This window comes from Oryctolagus cuniculus, chromosome 7 (assembly GCF_051225735.1).
Source record: "Oryctolagus cuniculus isolate XC-2025 breed Fujian yellow rabbit chromosome 7, ASM5122573v1, whole genome shotgun sequence".
Lineage (NCBI taxonomy): Eukaryota > Metazoa > Chordata > Mammalia > Lagomorpha > Leporidae > Oryctolagus > Oryctolagus cuniculus.
The window spans coordinates 87,213,552-87,228,457 of NC_142873.1; the positions used below are offsets into that span (position 1 = coordinate 87,213,552).

General features: G+C 41.8%; 1 protein-coding gene across 9 annotated transcripts in view; it reads left to right on the forward strand.

Annotated features, from left to right (window-relative positions):
- SSX2IP (SSX family member 2 interacting protein) overlaps positions 1 to 14,155 on the forward strand; it is a 54,021-nt gene extending 39,866 nt beyond the window's left edge. For 7 of the 9 annotated variants that reach the window (XM_089337125.1, XM_051857533.3, XM_089337123.1 and 4 more), the window contains 5 exons: positions 1,484 to 1,620; positions 1,939 to 2,112; positions 6,524 to 6,638; positions 7,024 to 7,189; positions 10,535 to 14,155. In XM_089337125.1, the coding sequence (XP_089193251.1) occupies positions 1,484 to 1,620; positions 1,939 to 2,112; positions 6,524 to 6,638; positions 7,024 to 7,189; positions 10,535 to 10,709 (767 nt within the window). In that variant the 3' untranslated portion in view covers positions 10,710 to 14,155. The remainder of the gene's footprint in view (positions 1 to 1,483; positions 1,621 to 1,938; positions 2,113 to 6,523; positions 6,639 to 7,023; positions 7,190 to 10,534) is intronic. The other 2 variants (XM_051857536.3, XM_089337126.1) reach the window with 1 other exon arrangement.
- The last annotated feature ends 751 nt before the right edge of the window (positions 14,156 to 14,906 follow it).

The following is a 14,906-nucleotide window of genomic DNA, read 5'->3' on the forward strand; positions in this document are numbered from 1 at the left end:
CATCTTCTGCTGCTCTCCCAGGCTCATTAGCAGGGAGCTGGATCAGAAGTAGAGCAGCTGGGACTTGAATTCATACCCATGTGGGATGCCAGCATACAGGCAACAGCTTAACCCACTGCACCACACGTTGGTAGTATAGATATACTTTCTAATTGATATTTTGCATTGTTAAATAAAGTTTCCATGCTTTTAAGTCAGGAAAGTTAGTTTTATGCTCAAAGATGAAGCCTTTTAGAAGAAAATGTAATTTAAATTGTTGAAATCACTAACTCAATGCCAACTTACATAGCATTCAGCAAAATTATTATGGAAATTAATTTACATGAAATTTTATTCATTTGAATCATCATTGTCTATTAATAGCAAATATTTTTTTTTTTAAGATTTATTTATTTATTTGAAAGAGTTACACCGAGGAGAGGCAGAGAGAGAGGGAGAGGTCTTCCATCCTCTGATTCACGCCCCTGTTGGCTGCATCAGTCGGAGCTGCGCCGATCTGAAGCCAGGAGCCAGGAGCCAGGAGCTTCTGGGTCTCCCACGTGGGTGAAGGGGCCCAAGGACTTGGACCATCTTCTACTGCTTTCCCCGGCCATAGCAGAGAGCTGGATCAGAAGAGGAGCATCTGGGACTCAAACCGGGGCCCATACGGGATGCCGGCGCTTCAGGCCAGGTTGTTAACCTGCTGTGCCACAGCACCAGCCCTAGAAAACATGTTTGAACTTCTTATTTGTTGAATTTAATGAGAGCAAGAATTATAGCCCAACATTTGAGGCAACATCAACAAGAACATGGTTTATGAATTTGTTATTTTTCTTTTATGAATATAGCCATGTTAGCTGATTTTAATTAGCACATAGTCTTATATATATATCAATTACCAGTTAAATGTGGCAGTTGTACTCCATTGTAAGGATGTCATTTAGTCCTAAAATTGTACAAGTACACAAATTGTATAGTTGCCATGCATTCCTCATAGGTGCTGTGCTTTTTGAAATTTTTTCATAGTTTTAAGATTTAGTGTTATATAGCTTGTGATATTTAAAAAGGCCAAAGGAAATAACTATGTTTTAGAAAACCTATAAGATTATAGAAAAAGTTCTGAAAGTCTTGATTTTGGGGGCTGGCATTGTGTAGCAGCATGCTACATGGGCTTGGTTTTGAGTCCCAGAAGCTCCACCTCAGCTCCATCTCCTTGCTTATGTGCCTGGGAAAGCAGCAGAAGATGGCCCAAGTACTTGGGCCCCTCACCCATCTGTGGAAGATCTTTCTGTAACTCCGACTTTCAAATAAATGAAATAAATCTTTAAAAAAGAAGAAAAAAGAAATGAGTGTGCTGAGATAATTTGTGGGGAAGAAAAGAAAATATTGATTTTTGTTTTTAAATACATATCCAAAAACACCAAAGACTAAAGACTGAATGATAGCTATTAAACCTGTGTCAATTTGCTGGTTTTTTTTTTTTTTTTCTGTGTGTATATGTTAGTTTCTAAGGTACATGTAGAAGGTTTCAATGACGAAGATGTCATCTCACGACAAGACCATGAACAAGAAACTGAAAAACTCGAGTTAGAAATTCAACAATGTAAAGAAATGATTAAAACCCAGCAGCAACTTTTACAGGTAAATGTGAATTACCTGTCAAGGCTCCAGTTTTATACTCTTACAAGATTTTTATTCCTTTATTTCATAAAGATCGATAGTATGTGACGTTGTCCCAATGTAAACTAACTTGTCTGCCAACGAATATGTCACCATTCCTTAATTAGTCCGGACTTTGCCGGGTGGGGTAGTAGCACTTGAGAAAGGAGGCTGCTCACTTGCTTTTGTTGGTGATTTCGGTCCTTGCCCTAAAATTTGACCTCAGCCCTGGCTTGCTTTTCGTCTTGTTGGGGTGTTGCTGGTACCCACTGGGACTCACTATCTTTTGAAATTTAATAGCAGCAGCTCGCTACTGCATGTGATGATGATACCACTTCACTATTGCGTGACTGTTACCTACTGGAAGAAAAAGAACGCCTCAAGGAAGAGTGGTCCCTTTTCAAAGAGCAAAAAAAGAATTTTGAGCGAGAAAGACGAAGCTTTACAGAAGCTGCTATTCGCCTAGGATTGGAGGTACTTTTTTTTTTTTTTTAAAGATTCATTTTACTTATCTGAAAGAGTTACAGAGAGAGGTGGAAACAGAGAGAGAGGTCTTCCATCCACTGGTTCACTCCCCAGATGGCCGCAATGGCCGGAGCTGCACCAATCTGAAGCTTCTTCCAGATCTCCCACGTGGGTGCAGGGGCCCAAGGACGTGGGCCATCTTCTACTGCTTTCCCAGGCCATACCAGAGAGCTGGATCGGAAGAGGAGTAGCCGTGACTCGAACTGACGTCCATATGGGATGCCGGCGCCTCAGGCCGGGGCTTTAACTTGCTGCGGCACAGTGCCGCCCCCTGGAGGTTCTGTTAAAAACTTCCAGGGTCTTGAAAATTCAGGGGAAAGGTCGATGCTCTGCATTCTGCTTTTAGTTGCTTCTTTGCCATCTCAGTTCTTTCTAAAGTAGTTAGTAAATAACTTGCAAATGAAGGGAGGCTGAACATGCAAACTGTTGCAGAGTGGTGTCTTTTCCCCCTTGCCAGACTTAGAAACGGACATTTTTTTGAAAACTGTTTAGCATTCATTCACTCCTGCAGACTGACTTTCTACTGTTAAGTATTTAGTTTCACATAGAAGGTGATACCTTTTGGGCTCAGTAGTGTGGTATCAGAAGACAGTGTGCCTGTCTCCATTCTGCCGCCCATCAGCCGTAGGCAGTAGCAGTGTGGTTTGCTGCATAGACGGTGCAATTCTGAAGGTGGCCTTTGTTGTTGGTAACAATGTATTATGCCTGTGTAGGAGGGGACCTCAAAAAGTTCATGGAAAATTTGCATCTTTTAATTTCATTTTTCCATGAACTTTTTGTCGCCGCCTCTTCTTTCCCTTTCAAAAATAGAGATGTAACATCTGCACATAGCTAAAAAAATTTTTTTAAATTCATACCAAAAGTTACAAAACGAGAAAATGTCCTCCTTCTTTATTCCACACTTGCACCCAACATTTCTGTTAGTACTTCTTCTGGGAAGTCCCATTTGATGGTTAAATTTTCTTTCTTGATAGTGGTCTGTTCCCTGCCATGAAAAATATTTAGTGTCCTTCTAGTACTTTCCATCTACACTCTTCCTCTTCCGCATCTGATTTTTCCTTAATACTGTTATTTTGTTGTTCTGTTTGTTTTTCTTTAAATAAATAAATAGTGTGTGTATACTGTATACACTGTATAGTGCCTCTTTTGTGTACTTGTTCCATTTCAGACAATGTCAGTTTCTTCCTGCAGAGAAAGATGCAGGAATTCTGGGATTTATCTTTGTTCCACCTCTCTTGCTGCTCTACTTTGCAATTTGTTTGTGATATTGTTTTTCATTGCCAAGCATTAACACACTTAAATTCTATCCTATAGTATAAGTAATGTGTCTAAACTTGAGACTTAAAAGTTGAAAGCCAAGCTAAAGGGGCAGGCATTTGATGCAGTGGTTAAGATGCCACTTGGAAAACCTGCATCACATATTGGAGTGTCTGGATTAACTCCTCCCAATTCCAGCTTCCTGTTGATATTCACTAGAGAGAAAGTAGGTGATGGTTTAAGTAGCTGGGCCCCTGCCACCCATGTGGGAGACCCTTATTGAGTTCTGGGTTCTCCTGGCTTTGAAAGCCTGGCCTTTCCTGGGCTGTTGTGGGCATTTGTGCAGTGGGCCAGCAGGTAGAAGATCTCTGTCTCTGTCTCTTTTTATAATAAATAAAAATAAAACTTAAAAAAAATTCTGAGATCTTCTCTTACCTTTATCTTGTGGGTCACCAAACTGCTTTTCAGGATCAGTATTTTTCTTGCTTTAGCCCAAGTTTTATTTCATAATTTATCCTGTAAATGACCTAATGCCCTTAATTTTTGTTCTCTATATAATATTGGTATTTTACAAATGTTTATTAACCTGTTTCTTGTTACCTTTTTTTTTTTTTTTTTTGGACAGGCAGAGTAGACAGAGAGAAAGGTCTTCCTTTGCCGTTGGTTCACCCTCCAATGGCCGCTGCGGCCAGCACTCTGTGGCCAGCGCACCGCGCTGATCCAATGGCAGGAGCCAGGTGCTTCTCCTGGTCTCCCATGGGGTGCAGGGCCCAAGCACTTGGGCCATCCTCCACTGCATTCCCGGGCCACAGCAGAGAGCTGGCCTGGAAGAGGGGCAACCGGGACAGAATCCAGAGCCCCAGCCGGGACTAGAACCCGGTGTGCCGGTGCCACAAGGCGGAGGATTAGCCTAGTGAGCCACGGCACCGGCTCTTGTTACTTTTTAAAAAAAATTTTTTTCTTCTCTTAAATGGTTCTCTATGGTAAATTATCTGTCTTGGCGTTTTTTCTCATAACGTTCTTTCTTCCAGTGCCAGTGCCCGATTCCATATTAATATTTATGAGTGAAAGTTCGTGTGGGTTATTTTGAGTAGCTGACGTGAATGTCCTCCACAGCTGTGAAAGTCTACTTCATCAGTTGTTGTCTTCCTTAGGAAGCAAAGCCAAGTTGTTGTCTCCGGCCTTAGGAGATCATCCCTGTTTCTGAGGCTTTATCTCCAGGCTGCTCCAAGAGATATTCTTGGTGCTTTGCATATCACTCCCCTTGCCTGGGGCCTTTCCAGAGTGAGGGGCGGAGGGTGGGGTTCGGTTTAGGACCCCTGGCTGGTGGGGAAGGGGGAGGTTTGACATCATCTGCACAGGCTCTGTGGTTTAGTTGTCCTGGCTCCTAGGATTAGTAGGTGGCTAGAGAATGAGAAATGCTTGATGAAACCCTCATGGCTTTTTTTTTTTTTTTGGAAGTGATTAATTTATAGTACAGGATATTTTTCTCATTTGTAATTTCATGTTTTTAATAGTCTGCTTATTCAACAGGTTAATATTCTGTTCCATTTTTTTGTATTGTTTATTTGAATTCAAAATTGATATGATAGTGGCTGGTGCTGTGGCTCAGCAGTTTAAAGCTGCAGCCTGCAACGCCAGCATCCCATATGGACACCGGTTCATGTCCCGGCTGCTCCACCTCTGATCCAGCTCGCTGCTAATGGCCTGGGAAAACAGTGGAGTATGGTCCAAGTGCTAGGGCCTCTGCACCCACGTGGGAGACCTGGAGGAGGCTCCTGACTCCTGGCTTCAGCCTGGCCCAGTCCTGGGTGTTGTGGCCATTTGGGGGAGTGAACCAGCAGATGGAAAATCTCTGTCTCCTCTCTCTGTAACTCTGCCTTTCAATTAAATAAATACATCTTTTGAAAAAAAATGATGTGATATAGTGCTTGATGGCTTATTACGTAGACTATTTTTTTTTTATTTAAAAGTAAGATTTATTAAGTCAGAGACCTCCAGCCAGAGTAGCCTGGCAAAGCCCAAAGGGACTGGTGGTAGTGGGGTTTTTAAGCACAATTTTGGGAAAAATAGAGTAATATTTTATAGATCATTCAAAAGGCAGAATGCCTTGGGAGAAAGAGAGCAGGGCTGGGACAAAGCCAGGAGCTCTGTCTAGATCTCCCTTATGAGTAGTGGCAGGAACCTAAGTATTTGGCCCTCATCCACCCTCCAAGTACATTAGCAGAAAGCTAGATTGGAAGCAGAGGAGCTGGGACTCCAGGATGAGATCCAGACATACTGAGCAGAAGCCACAATGCCCACTTCTAAATTTTATTTTTAAATGTACAGTTTTTATTACATGGAAATTCTGAGTTTCTGCATGAATTCATGTAAGACCTATGTCTAAGGGCAGCCTTTTGGCTTCGCAGTTAAGGTGCTGATTGGGATGCACAGTGTCTGGCACCTGGGTTCTGGTCCCCGCTCTACTCCAGATTACAGCTTCCTGCTAAGTGCAACTTGAGAGGCAGCAAGTGATGGCTCAAGTAGTTGGCTCCTGCCACATGTCTAGGAGATCCAGGTTGAGTTCCTAGCCCAGCTGAAGCTGCTACAAGCATTTGGGGAGTGAACTTGAAAATGGAAGCTTTCTACCTCTCAAAATAATAAAGAACAGATTTTCTAGTCTGTTATTTTTTAAAAGATTTATTTATTTATTTGAAAGGCAGATTGAGAGAGAGAGAGAGCTTCCATCCGTAGGTTGACTCCCTAAATGGCTGTAATGGCTGAAGCTGGGCCAGGCTGAAGCCAGGAGCTTCATCTGGGTCTCCCATGTGGGTGCAGGGGTCCAAGCACTTGGTCCAGGTCCGCAGCTTTCTCAGACCATAAGCAGAGAGCTGGATGGGAAATGGAGCAGCCAGGACTCCCTGGTACCCATATGGGATGCCGGAGCTGCATATGGTGGCTTTGTCTACTACACCACAGTGCTGGCCCTGCCTGTTGTTCTTTAAAATATATATTCATGTACTTAGGCGGCAAGCAAACACGGATAGCTAGATAAATCGTGAAATGGCAGCTGTGTGGATGTTGACATACTGATTGCTATTTCTTTGGTTTGTTACGGTAGAGAAAGGCATTCGAAGAAGAAAGAGCCAGTTGGTTAAAGCAGCAGTTTTTAAATATGACTACATTTGACCACCAGAACTCAGAAAATGTGAAACTTTTCAGTGCCTTCTCAGGAAGTAAGTGCCTCACACACTCTTGTCTGAACACACACTTAAATAAAGCGTACAGCTCTCTAATTGGAACTAAAAACCAACTTTAATATTTTACTTACTGTAGCTCCAGTGGGAATGATAGGACAGTGCATGACTTTCGTAACTTTTGTTCTAAGTGTGTAAGAATGTCATGTTTGACAATTTAGTCTAGAACTATAATTTTAGAAATCTACATCCTTCAAAAATTTACAGAATATGCAACAGAAATCACGGAATTAGTGAGATTCAGATTAATGTTTTCTGTCTTTTACTTCCCTCAGAACCCCAGTGAATCTTGCTAGTACGTTGCCTTGTCTACATTTAACACCACAGCATGTGTACTGCCTGTTTTCATTTTTTTTTTTAACAGGTTCTGATCGAGACAATCTTATAATGCACTCGAGGCCACGGCAAAAGAAACCTCATGGCGTGTCTAATGGGTCTCCGGTCTGCACGTCTAAGCTGACTCAGTCTCTTCCTGCTTCACCTTCCAATTCAGACTTCTGCCAGACACGTTCCTGTGTGTCTGAGCACAGGTATTTGTCTACAGCTCACATACTTCTGAAAATCACTGAATTTGCGCAGCTAAGGGAAGATTGGCTTATCTATAGTATTAGCAACAATAGAAGCTTTGAGGAGGAAGTTAGTGGATTTTTTTTTTTTAAGATTTATTTAAAAGAGTTATAGAGAGAGAAGGAGAGACAGGGAACGAGAGAGAGACAGAGAGATCTTCCAGCCACTGGTTCACTCCCCAGATGGCTGCAACAGCTGGGGCTGAGCCAGGAGCCTCATCTGAGTCTCCCATGTGGGTGGCGGGGGCTCAAACACTTGGGCCAATTCTCTGCTGCTTTTTCCAGGCCATTAATTAGCAGGGAACTGGATGTTAATGGGATGCCCATGTCACAGGGGTGGCTTTAGCCACTGTGCCACAACACTACTCCAGTAGATTGATTTCTTCATTATACAACTAGTTATTGGTGTCCAGTATACATAGGGACTGGGCGAGGATGCTGGAGATATAGTTTTGAACAATGTACATCTGATCTCTGTCTTCTTAGAGCTAAATCATAGAATGTGTAACTTTTTTTAAAAATTTATTTGACAGAGTTATAGATAGAAAGGTCTTCCTTCTGTTGCTTCAACCCCCAAATGGCCACCATGGCTGGCACTGCGCCAATCCAAAGCCAGGAGCCAGGTGCCTCTTCCTGGTCTCCTAGGCGGGTGCAGGGGCCCAAGCACTCAGGCCATCTTCCACTGCCCTCCTGGGCCACAGAGAGCTGGACTGGAAGAGGAGCAGCCAGGACTAGAACCCGGCGCCCATATGGGATGCTGGCACCGCAGGCAGAGGACTAACCAAATGAGCCACGTTGCCAGCCCCAGACTGTGTAACTTTTAAGTTCATGTTTAAAATTGTTTCATTTCCAAGAGTTACATAATAAGTACTTTAGTTACAAGGATATTGTTTTGAAAGGTTTTGTAGAGTGCAAATTTTCAGGTTCTTTTTGGTGTGCCCATTTCATTGGTGTTGAAGGGCGGCAGAACTGGGAAAAACCTGTGCAACTTGAATGATAAAAAAAATCTCTGCCCAAGGGTGACAGTGATAAAAAGCTTGCTCTGTGTCCCCAGAAAATGCATATATTGCTGCGTTTTTGCATTTTCCTCTATTGCTAAATCATTTTCTTAAATATAATGTTAATGCTCTGCCTCAGGGCCGATTCCAAGATTAATTTTGAACTGAGCATAGGAAGCCAAGAGAGTATCCCTAGTACGATAAAGAGCAGCCGGGGCAGGTGCTGTGGTGTGATGGATTAAACCATGCCTGGGGGCTCCCATCTCCTGGACCACGTGCCTGGGATGGAGCCTCAGCTATTCTGTGCTTCCAGCCCAGCCTCCTGCTAGTGCATGGGGGGGGGGGGGTGCAGCAGAGATGGCTCAGGGCTTGAGTCTCTTTGGTCTCCCGTTGCCCTGGCTGTTGCTGCCATTTGAGGGGTGAACCTACAGGTGAAAGATCTCTCTCTCTGTGTATCTGCCTCCCTCTCTGTCATTCGACCTTCCAAACAAATAAATACATCTTTAAAACAAAAAGATAGCAAGGAATAGGAAAGATCAAAGGGGAAGTTAGCAAGTGCAGTGATAATCTTTCCTCTTAATTAAAGTAGGAGACAGGGTCCTGAGGGCCTGCAGTTTTTCAGGCGCCTTGGAAAGAGGAGCCAGAGCTGCAGCAGGCTTGGCCCTTGGCAGTGAGAGATCGTCCTGGAGCTGGCTCTCAGGCCAAGATTTGTGAAATAGATTGTAAAACAGCATGTGAAGCTTTTAAAAAGGAGGACAAGACAGTGCGATTTGTAGTTGCCCTCAGAGGCAGGCAGGACTGGGACTCCAAGCACTGGCAGGCAAGGAAGAGCCGAGTGAGAGAACCCTGGGACGTGGAGGGATCCCAAGGTGGGACACACGTTTCCGTGCTGAAGGCGTTTAGTGAAAAAGGCGTGCAAGCTCGAGAAAGTGAGAGATGTAAAAGTTAGAATATGGACGAACGTACAGGGAATAAGAGGAGAGCCCCTGTGTACTCAGCACGCACGTTTTTAAAATTTTTATTTTACATAATTATTTTTGGTTATGAAATACTTGGCATGAATAGTCCTGAATGGGTTCCAGAAACAAAGCATCCACCGTTTAGTACCTGGGTCAAAGGGTATTGTGAGTTCAGTGCTAATACAGGAAAGGCACTGGGTACATAGTGCATCATAAACACTCAGTGATGGGCTGTGGGGGAAAAACACGAAAAACACAGATGTACTGTGAGAAAGCCTTTTGTTTCTTGTGTCCTGAGGGCTGGTCTTGCCGGTATCAGTAGTAGAGAGCAGAATTTCAGTGCTTGAAGGTAGTCTGTCTGGCTGTTCCAGCCCCTAGGAGTGAAGCAGGAAAGAGTTGAGTGTAGAATAGAAAAGTCGGGCAGCATGACATGGTTTCTTGAAATTTTAAATGATTTACAATTGGATCTCTTGCCCCTGAAGCCCCTCGGATCTGGGTTTACGATTAGAGGACAGCAAAGTAATTTGTACAGCAGCGCCCCGTCTCTCCTTCTCTGTTAGATAGAATTTTACCTAAAGGCTGTCTTAGAACCTAGTTGATCATTGGTCGCATCTGTGACAGATCTGAGGCATGGGGATTCTGGGAACTAAATCATTGTAAGCTATTCTAAGGAAGGGTAAGTTGATATAAACAAAAATTTTGATTAGGTTTTTGGAGTTAGAAGTAACTTGATGTTTTTTAGGATTACCACGTTATGAGGTTGAGTTAGTAAGCAAAAGTCACAAGAAATGTACATCTAGAAAATTTTTTGTGAAAAAAATTATACTGTATAAACAATTGATAAAAATGTGTTGTTCACATGCTACACTTCATAGATTTTTAAAGCAGTCACTTAACCAGATCTCTTTGAGGCTGGTTGAACCTAAAGGTTGTGCCTTCAATGTTTGGTTCTTAACTGCCTTTATGAGCTTTCATTACGTAGCTGGAGGGACAGACGCAAGTGTGCATGAACAAAAACGCATTAAGAGATTTGGAAATGGCAGAAAGCAGTGTGTAATGTGAGTTTTGAAATCCCACATGTTCTCTGTCTACCTTAAGTTTCACTTGGGGATGCCCTTCGGAGTGGATTGAGAGAGAAATAAAAGAAATGGACTGGTCACGTGAGTCAGTGGAGCGCGAGAAGTGACCAGGGAGGCCATTTTGAAACAGTTCTTTAATGTTCTTATCAGTGCATCCTCGAAGTGTCCCTGGCACAGGGCAGGGAGGCCGTCAGACTTTAGACATTGAGACCTGCCTAAGTTATCCTGGAAGGAGGGGATACTTACAAAGACCTTCCTATCTTTTCCCAACAGTTCAATCAATGTACTGAATATAACTCCTGAAGAAACGAAACCAAATCAGGTGGGAAGAGAATGTACAAATCAGAAGTGGAGCGTGATGTCCAGACCCGGATCACAGGAAGGTTGCTATAGCGGCTGCTTCTCGCCCTATACAAATTCTCACGTAGAGAAGGATGGCTTACCTTAGACTTGTCGGCCAGAATGTCTTCATTAACCTGTTCATCAAACTTCACATCTGAGTTGAAACAGGGTACAGGGTATATCATAAAGGTGGTCATCTCTAATGATTTCAGATGGTCTGAGTTGTCTGTTTGGACTCCCTTGTCGTCCCCCAAAGAGCTGAAATGTTAAATCTATTTAAATGGATCTAAAAGCTTTGGAGATGTATTTTTAGTAACAGAAGCATCTGGTTCTGTGAATGAAGGAATGTAAGATGTTTGGGTGGAAACAAAAGCACTAGAATGAGTTTCCTCTTATAGGTATTAAAAATAGCACTTTTAGGAAACTGATTATTGTAAATGTTTAATTTTTGTCTTAAACATAGTTGGAATTGGAAGTTTAGCCTTTAACTTGAATGTATACTGTAGATTTTTAACAAAACAAGTTCTATATTTATTATGTTTAGTGTGATTTGAAATTACCTCTTTCATATGTTTTAAATAAAGTGAAATTTATGTATGTTTTGTACATAGATATACATGATTATGTTAAAAGGCTTTAAGAGTTAAAAGTTTCACACAACCATACGTATAGCATTTCATGCCAATAAAAATTTTTTGGTGATATTCTGTTTACAGATTTTTAGGTCCATTGCCACATTACATTTAAGATTTTTTTAATCCATCTGGGCAATAAATATTCAAAGCTGTACCATGAAGCAGAGTTCTTTAGATAATCAGCATTACTAATGTTACATTTTTGAGATTTTTACAGCATTAGATTTTTATTTTATATATGTAGAAAATTATAATTTTTAAAAAGATTATAGAGTATAGGGGCAGGACAAAAATATCTTTGAATAAAACAATCTAAGAATATTGGTTTAAGGTATTTGGATGATAGAAGATAGTTAAGATATCTAGATGGTGGTATTTTCCTTACCAGATGGATCCCAATACAGTAATATCTGTACCAGTGAGGGCTTTGTATCATTGCCAGTAATTTTTAAATAATTTTTTTCAATGAGATATTTACCACTGATAATTAAAAACAATGACAGTGTAAAAGTATTGAATTTTATAATCCATATTCTCTGGACAATCTAGAGTCATTTTGTTTCCAGAACAGTCTTAGGCTGTTTCCTGTCTCTGTAATGTTCCTGAGTGCATGTTTCTTCATGAAAAGTATCTTATTACTGGTAGTCGTATTACTGTAGGGCCAGGATCCTCATCAGAAAGCTTTAAGTGCCTAACCCTGCCTGACTCTGTACATAGACGCTGACGCAGATCCAGTCCCCGGTGGTCCGGTCCCTGTAGTTTAGGCCTAGCTGCCTTCCCCTTTTCAGCACTCACACTCAGAAACCCTGTTTGTGGCTGTTCCATTGAAGTTTGTCCTATTACCCACAAAAAGCCTGTTTGTGTCATCTGTTCACTCTGTGTGACTCTGGAGTTGGGTAGTGGCAACCATTTCTTCAGGGCTGGTCGGCTATCATTAAGAGTATCTTATGAGACATTGATGAAGACACTTGTAACACAGTAACCATATTTCGGCTCTGAGCTGCTGCATCTTAAACATGGGTGGCTCACTGCCTTCAGCTTGATGCATGATCACTTCTCTGTAGAATATTCCACATGTTACAGAATTTCAAAGATACTACCATTTTCCAAAGGAAGAGACTTAGCTGGGCTGTTGTTGTTCTGCTGCTGTGTAGCAATCCCATGGTCAAAGGTACATTTAAAAAGTAGTCAGGAATCCAGCATGCCCCTTTGCCCCCCGCGCACGCCTAGAGATTTCCATGATGTGCTTGCCAGAAGCAAATACTCTGGTTTTCAGTGTAAGTCCCTCAAGGAGACACTATTCTGTGGCAGTGATTTCTAAAAAGCTGTGTTGTACGCTTCCGTTTGAAAGAGGACTTTATTATTTGGAAAGAAGGTTTCCTTGTGCAAGAAACAGTAAAATGGAACTCAGGCTCATTTGCTCTTTGCAGAGAGTCCCTGCCAGAAATGACCTGTCTTACCTGATAGCATCACCCCCGTGTCGTGCGTTCCAGCTCCTCAGTGCTCCCCCGTCCCCCTACACTTCCCAGGGTATTGTCATGGTTTTCATGTTGGAAAACTCCCGACGCCATACGTGAAACCGCTAGGATTTTGTTTTTCTCTTCCCTTTCTGGGAATGTGCTGTGTACCAGAGCCACGCTGCAGGGTTTCATTCAGCCATGAGTACATAATGGTACCACAGTGTGCTTAGCTTGGAAGTCCTCCTCCTCATTCTAAATAAGCACCTTCTTATTTATCAGCATGTAAATCTAAAATATTTTGGACCTCATTTGTTTTTCATGGCGTATCCACTTGGAATTTTCAAAGCATAAAAGCGGTTAAGAAACATTTGAGATAACCATCTTATTAAATGCTTGTGTTTGCCACTTAGGATGATGAGCAACTTAGAAGAATTCAATGATACCAGAAAGTTGGGACTACAATTTCACTTAATGGGTATTTTCTTACAGAAGCACTGTATTAAATGATGAGTTCTCACAGGACAATCCATAGCAAATTGTTTGCCGTGTGATATAATGGAAATAACACTGTTATTTGAAAGGAATTGTATATTTCCTACCTTAGCAGACTAGAATTATTCTTAAGCTTGTTGATAACTTTTTTTTTTTTTTTTGAGCAAACACATTCCAGGTGGATAAGGAGAAGAACACCCTGGAATCCAGTCTCGACCTCCCTTGGTGGAGCTGGAAGCTGCCGGGCCCCAGGGTGGTGGTGGCAGGCAGCACCCTCTGCAGACCCTTCCCTAAGTGCCGTGCTGTAAAAATCGTCCAAGTGTGTATCTGGGTGTGAATCATGCCCTGATTTCTAGATTGGGTTTAGAGTAAGTGTGAATCATGGAAGCCTAGTAAATACGCATACTCTTCTGTTTGTCCTTTTCCCAGTCTTTGGCTGAGTACTTGATGTAGCATCTGATAGATGTCAGGGCTTGCGATCTTGAGGATAAGAAGACAAGCACACTGCCTGAAGTGGAGACTCTGAAATAAGTGGAGAACCAGCTATGTAACCCTGGCACATTGTTGTAATACTGATAGCTGTTATTCACACATTTGTTCTGTTCTTAAAATGTGGACTGGTGTTTCTGTTCTAGAGCCGCATTACCATTTTGGAACAGTAACATGGCTGCAGTTAAAGTCTTGGCATCATTTGTATGGAAGGTGTTAAATGTGATTATGGTTTTGTTTTTATGGGTTTTGTTTCTATAATACAAATGTTTACCTGTAAAATAGTATAGGATTTTCTCCCCACATGAACATGAATTATTATCTAATAGAAAAAGCATTTGCAAAGATTTGCGCACCATGGAAGATAATGAACTAGGTTATTCCAGTCCTTTTCCTAAATACCGTGTTCTTTTTTCAGGCTGGATGTAAATTAAGAGTGGAGTGGATTGTTGATTAAATTAATATAAAAGCTTTCACTTGTCTTGCTGAGGTATTTTTTATATTTTTGGTAATATTTGCAAATAATAGATTTTGGAGGGTACAGAAAGTGCTGTCATGTCTGTGATTATATATATAGATCCTGGAAAAGATGCGCCTCAATATTCATAGATTTAAGAACTATCTGTACCTAGTATAATGCTTAACACAGTATGCACATACTGGTTGATGTGAATTATAAAATGCTGATAAAACTTATATGGCACATTTCTCACTGAAATGAATGGACTATACAGTTTTGGTTAGAACCCCAAAGCTGTTCTTTCTCAAGAGGGTAGGAAGCTTGTTTTATGATTGCGTTTCTTGCTTGATTCTTTCCCCAGAGTATTAGGGAAAACAGGTCATGCAGCAGGTGGCAAGCACTGCGTTGGTGTACCATAGGCGGAGATTGCAGTCTTGCCCACGTAGCAGTCCGGGGTGAACCAGTCCACCTATAACTGCACCGCCTGGAATGCATGGGGTCCCAGCGTTCCCAAGTCAGGGGAAGGGCAGAGGGGATCATGGTGCATGATACTAGGCTACTGAGAAAGTTTGTGGGAAAATGGAATTAAAGGATAAGTTTCTTTTCATGCAAAACATTTTGAAATATCTCAGTCGTTTTTTTAAAATGTTCAAATGGTAGTATAGTTTCACTTATGTGCAGAGCATTCACATTGTCTTTTAATTCTTTCAGTAGTTCTACAAGAAGGTATTAATTTTCCTGTTTTTAGAGAGTTGACAGCAAACTTG